Source organism: Aplysia californica, unplaced genomic scaffold (genome assembly GCF_000002075.1).
Source record: "Aplysia californica isolate F4 #8 unplaced genomic scaffold, AplCal3.0 scaffold00420, whole genome shotgun sequence".
In the NCBI taxonomy this organism is placed as follows: Eukaryota; Metazoa; Mollusca; class Gastropoda; order Aplysiida; family Aplysiidae; genus Aplysia; species Aplysia californica.
The window spans coordinates 655,618-661,481 of NW_004797690.1; the positions used below are offsets into that span (position 1 = coordinate 655,618).

At 41.9% G+C, this 5,864-nt stretch overlaps 2 protein-coding genes across 2 annotated transcripts in view; one reads left to right on the forward strand and one right to left on the reverse strand.

Moving 5' to 3' along the window:
- The window catches only part of LOC101850828, a gene marked incomplete in the record, with an annotated part of 14,972 nt that extends 9,739 nt beyond the window's left edge, over positions 1-5,233 (forward strand). The window contains 3 exon segments of the mRNA XM_013085951.2: positions 1-1,249; positions 1,736-1,825; positions 3,437-5,233. Of these exon segments, the coding sequence (XP_012941405.1) occupies positions 1-1,249; positions 1,736-1,825; positions 3,437-3,693 (1,596 nt within the window).
- LOC106012584 (putative uncharacterized protein DDB_G0286901) overlaps positions 4,878-5,864 on the reverse strand; it is a gene marked incomplete in the record, with an annotated part of 8,221 nt that continues 7,234 nt past the window's right edge. The window contains 1 exon segment of the mRNA XM_035971345.1: positions 4,878-5,773. Within this exon segment, the coding sequence (XP_035827238.1) occupies positions 5,584-5,773 (190 nt within the window).

A 5,864-nucleotide genomic window follows, 5' to 3' on the forward strand; every position in this document is an offset into this window, starting at 1 on the left:
GAGACAGCTGTACCCTTGGCCTATGTGAGTGTTCAGTTATTCACCTTCGTCGTGGGCGCCTTCATCCTCATTCTTCTCTACTCACTCATCGCACGCCGGGTGTTCCAGCACGCGCGCAGCCGACAGCGACGACGCAGCTTCGCCAACCTCAACCTAAAACTGGACACGGCGTTAGCCATTGGGCTCCCGTCCCGCTTATCCCCTGACTCCGCCCAAACCACGCCCTCCCCTTACACGTCGCCCGTGTCTCCGCCCGTGTCGTTCTTGAGCTTCAGTGATGAGGGCGGGGACACTAAGTTTAACTCCACCCCTATCTATGCTAGGAGGGAAGAAAACAGTTTCTGTACACAAGAGGAGAAAGCACAGCCTTTCCTAAATCAGAAATCGGATACTATTAAATATTGTGTGTACAAAAAGGAGGAACAGGCTTCTGAAGACCAAATTGACTCAACGTATTCGGACAAGCTGTGCGAAAATCATGATTACAAAACGAGCGAAAATGAAACACATCCAGACATCTCAATGGATGTTGCAAGGATCAATGAATCAAATGCATGTGAAAATTGCGAATATTCAAGAGTTGATCCTTACTCGAACACTGAAGGGGAGAAAATGAAAAGCCACAGTGAGGCTACGGAGACTTCCGATGAAATAACTACAGATGAGTCAGGTACAACGTCTAGTGGCGAAGTAACTGATGGTTTCACGTCTGCCAAATTCACAAGCGCCATTACAGGAAACCTGCAGGAAATGGGTTCAAAACTTATTAAAGACAAACCAACGAATCGCGCGTTGAGAACAGTGTCTTCAAACCCATGCCTTCCAAAAGTGTCTACAGTCGGTAAAACTTACCGGTCTCTTGGGCATCTGAGCTCCCTCATCATACCCACCGAATCGACAAACTCCACCCAGTCAACTGACTCTCAAGATAACCACCAAAAAATAACGAGGCCAGAACATTTGTCTTCAGATTTCAAAGAAGACAGCGCATTCCTTCTGAGCTCAAACCAGCCTCTCCAGCCAGCTAAGGAAAATATTAATTCTATGTCTCTTGAGTTACCCAAAAGGCCAAAGGTTATACCTTACCGGAATTCCTTGACCCTTGAATTTCTTCCCCAGTTCCAGAGGGCTCAGAACCGGAAGTTTTTATTTTCTAGTTCCAGCTTCGGCGCAGGCGACAAGAAACTGGTGTCCGGTTGGCGAAGTCCAGACAGACCACTTTCAGGAGACATATCGAACGCAAACATCAGTAGGTTGCGTACTCAGCTTTAAATTGTTCTTTTTTTCCTACTTTTTTCTTTTGTTCAGAACATCCATCATTTCTTTTTGCTTGTTGAGACTGGTATGTTCTGGCACACACAATAACTTATTTAGCTTAATGATAACGTGGCATCATTACAGTATTTAAAATGAAGGACAATAATGAGCTAACAATGTCGTCTGCTGTGACGCAGGAATTCCTATTTGTTTGATCTTCTCGATTGTTTTGCAAACTTTTCTTCCCTTTGCTGTTTATCGCCATCCATATCTCTTTCTTTTCCTTATATCATTATATTTGATTATTCCTATCTATCCCAGCAAGTGGTTGGAGAGTGCCACTGATAGGTCCTAATTCTTCATGTTCCCTCTGTTGTTTCTGTCTGTGTGTTTGTCTGTCTTACTTTTTTCCAGCACTAAATGGCCATTATTGTGCCGATGTGCTTCTCTTTACTCAAACAAACTGTCTGTCTCACAGAGGCAGGTGTGTGCAGAACCAGGAAACGACGACCATCTCTGCGCGGGTTCAGAAGTCTCCGCAAGTTGAATATCCGCTCTGAGGCTCCTGGTAAGACCATCACTCTAAAGGCAATGAGTACCCCTCTCTCCCTCCTTCACTCCCCCCCTCCCCCCCTCTCTCTCCTTCACACACACGCACACACGCACACACACACACACACTCACACACACACACACACACACACACACACACACGCACACACACTCCCTCTCTCTCTATCCCTCTCTATCTCTCACTCTCTCTCACACACACACACGCACATACACACACACACACACACACACACACACACACACACACACACACACCCTCTCTCTCTCTCTCTCTCTCTCTCTCTCTCTATATATATATATATATATATATATATATATATATATCTTTTTCTGTTCGCTGCAATTTCTCTCCCCCCTTGTTTGTTTCTTTTCTTGCAAAACGTTTGTATTAAGTCAAAGACTTCCACTCGGTTGACACGAGCACTCAGTTCCCAGTCCATCACGTACAAGTTCACATTCAACTCAATCATTCATCAGGAATTTACTTTCTCAATAAATAAACAATTGAATTTATTTTTTATGAAGACTCATTTGCAATTTAAAACAATCATGCATTTTCCCTTGTGTTCACCCATCCCCTGTCCCTTCTCTTACCGCTGAAATTTATTGGGGCATTTATACATAGAAAGTTATGTTTTTTTAAATTCTTTCTTTTTTGTCTTTTTTCCCTTTTTTTTGGGGGGGGGGGTACTTTGCTTTTATGTTTGTTTCATTTTCAGTTTCTATTGTTTGTTTGTCATTGCTGTTTTGTTTATTTGTTCCCGTGTTTGTTTATTGTTGCTCATGTAGTTTTGTTTGATGGCTTTCGTGCATGCTACGGTTATACACACCTGCCTTACTTGATCAAATTTGACTCGGACGTTAAAGCAGAGAATCTGACCTCTGGTGACCGAGACACTTGGTGCAGAGGTCATAATATCCGACTGAGCCCCTAACCCTCGAACCCGTAACCTCCCGATTAAGGGTTCGGTTGTCTAACCACTAGACCACCAACGCCATGTATTAATATGTGCTCATGATGTTATTGAGGAACTGAAAATTATTTAGGGTTCAGAATGGGAGGCTCGCTTGTGCTACATATTAAGTCGAACCGTTCACGAATGATGAAAGGCAATGCCCATGTAGTTTACTTTTTAGCAAGGATGTAGATCTACCCTATATGTAATCCATCATTATCATCATCATCATCATCATCATCATCATCATCATCATCATCATCATCATCATTTCAAGTGCAGATACTCCCAAATATCATGTACTCGATAGCTCGTTGTCTTTAGGCACATTCGTCAAAACTGTACAAGTACCTGCCTAACGCTACTACTTTTCTGAAAAGGAAGGGGGGGGGGGGGTAAAATTCGGAAAGAAACCCAAAACGTTTAAGGCTTGAAAATTTGATTCAATTCTAAGAACTGAAATATGTTATTCATTGGAATAATTTATTTAATTTACATCGTAACATAATTACGAGTAATTACAGCCAAGAAAGATTTCCCTCTGGGGTAATAAAGTATTATCTTATCTCATCTTTTCTGATCTGATCTGATCTGACCTGATCTTTTCTGATCTGATCTTACCTTATCTTGCCTTATCTTTGTTTCCCTAGGCGCACTCCGGACCACCCTGATGTTCTCTCTCATCACTCTGATCTACGTGACGTCATTCCTGCCCCACCTGGCGCTGATGATACTCAAGTTCGCCAACCCGGAGTTGGTGTCAGAGTCAAGCGACGCCTGGGAGCTGGCGCAAAACCTTCTCATCCGCTCTTATTTTCTCAACTCTGTGTCCAACCCTATCATCTACAGCTTCTGCTCCCAGAACTTCTTCCGAGAGTGTAAGAATGCGCTTCGGTGTGGTCGATAGGAGAGGTGAATTGTATGTCATGGTAGAGGATGGGGTAGGGTGGAAAGTCAGTTAATGTAACATAATGCTAAATAGGATAGGAATGTAGTGTATGCTATGGTATGAAATAGGATAGAATGCGATGATATGGGGTGAAATGAGATGTGATACAGATGGAAGGATGGAATGAGATGAGACGGGAAGGGATGGGATGGGATGGGATGGGATGGGACGGGATAGGGTAAGAGGTTCTGATCGGACATACTGAATAGTCTCTAGAATTTTGTGTCTTTGCTTACTTTAAACACAAAAGAATGCTGTTTATATTTATGATTTGACCTCGCCATGTTATGTACCAATTCTACTTATTTTAGGGTTCTGTTACCAAGTTGCCGAATGTGAAGAGGTGTGTATTTCTCTGATTGATTTGACACCAGTGAGTTGGGTATTTTACCTAAAGAGGTCTCCGATGGAATATTAACCCAGCAAAAGGGTTCATGTTCGGGGTTAGTTCTTATGGAGCTATGCTTCAAGATGGTGGCCTCTTTCTCATCTGTCTCAAGGACTGTATTACTGGTGGCGATAAAAGATACTCTTTCTTTCGTTCTTTCTAGGCGTTGTTCGTTCACTGCAGGATGCAGCCCTACAACAACGACCTCCGCTTTGTTTTATTGGCTCTTTTCTGTGCCGACATTCTACCCCATCGGCTCTTTGATATCGTCCTGCCATCTTTTATTCTGTTATAACTGTTTGAGACAGACTGACGTTTTGGTAGCAACCACCGATTTATTCCAGAGTAATTAGCGTCGAGCCTTAAAAACTTCAAAATCTCCAATGGTCTACTGGACCAACATGTCGGATATCGACGTTGTTCTGCAATAAAGATCCATAGACACCATGGAGTTTTTTTTCAAAAAGCGTTGTAGTTGAATAACGTTGGAATAAATAGGTGCTTGTTTTGGGTTGCTGTAACCCTTTCCCTTTTTGTAAAGCGTATATATCCTCTTGGCACGTACGGAGTTGCACTCTACACGTGGTCTCAATACTGTGATACAGAGACAGTTCTTATGTCCCTTACTCTGACAACATGGAATACACACACACGTTGTTCAGAATTCCCCTTGACTGGGTGAACAAACAATTATGTAAATAAATGCTAACATAATAACATTTAAACAAATAAACCAACAATAAAGACTGTGAACGAAAGAATGATTGTGGTGTTCTATTCGTCTGCATGCGGAAGCTCTCATTTTTCCTATCGTAGGGTCAACCCAAAGCTCTTGTGAAGGCGCAGATTACACTTAATACAGATGCTAAGACGAAACAAATAAATGTTCTTTCATGTCCTCAAAAGGCTTTGCTCACACACAAGGAACGTTGCTAGTTATTTTACGTTCTTTTTTGTCTTATAAAAAGAGTTCTTCTATGTCATACTTGTAAAACTGATATTGATCTTCGTACAGATGTAATGCCTTTCGAAAATGCACTTGTACATCTTGTGAAAACTGGAATAATTAAACAAAACAGCTTGATATTAAAGTTTGCTTTTGTGAATTCTGAGACTGATTTGTTTTAGTGCATTAAAATTTGTTCTCACTATTTCTTTATGAGTAAAAAATATTTATGTAACTTTTTAACCTCAAACATTTTTGGTGATACATATCGTTTTATAGACAAACCATATAATTGGAATAAAAATGCGTTTTCAAATACAGTCTTTAAAATTGATGGCGGTGAATTAATACACTTGAAAACACAACACATTTCACACAGACAAATGGGGAATGCCCTGTAGATATACAATACATTTGTGGCCAAATATAAATACTTCTTATGGGAAGAAACATCAATGTTGATGTGCTCTGAAAAGTGGTCAATAGCCTGTCGTCTCTATGGAGCAGTACACATCTATGGCTGATACACCGTGCTCATGTCCGGGATAGCTTTCCGGTTGCAACCGCTGCCCTGGCAACAGAACGCACACTCGTCCAGTTTCATGCCAGCAGGCCCGAAGGGATCGTCTGTCAACAGGAAGCAGTCGGCCAAACCGGCAGTCTTGAGCCACCATTTGTCTTTGCAGACACTTTCGCCAGCGCACCTGAGAAGAGAGAAGGCGATTGATGATTCAGTTGGGTATATTATGTGCAGGGTTTGGCTACGTTTGGTTTCTATTGAATCCATTTAGATTT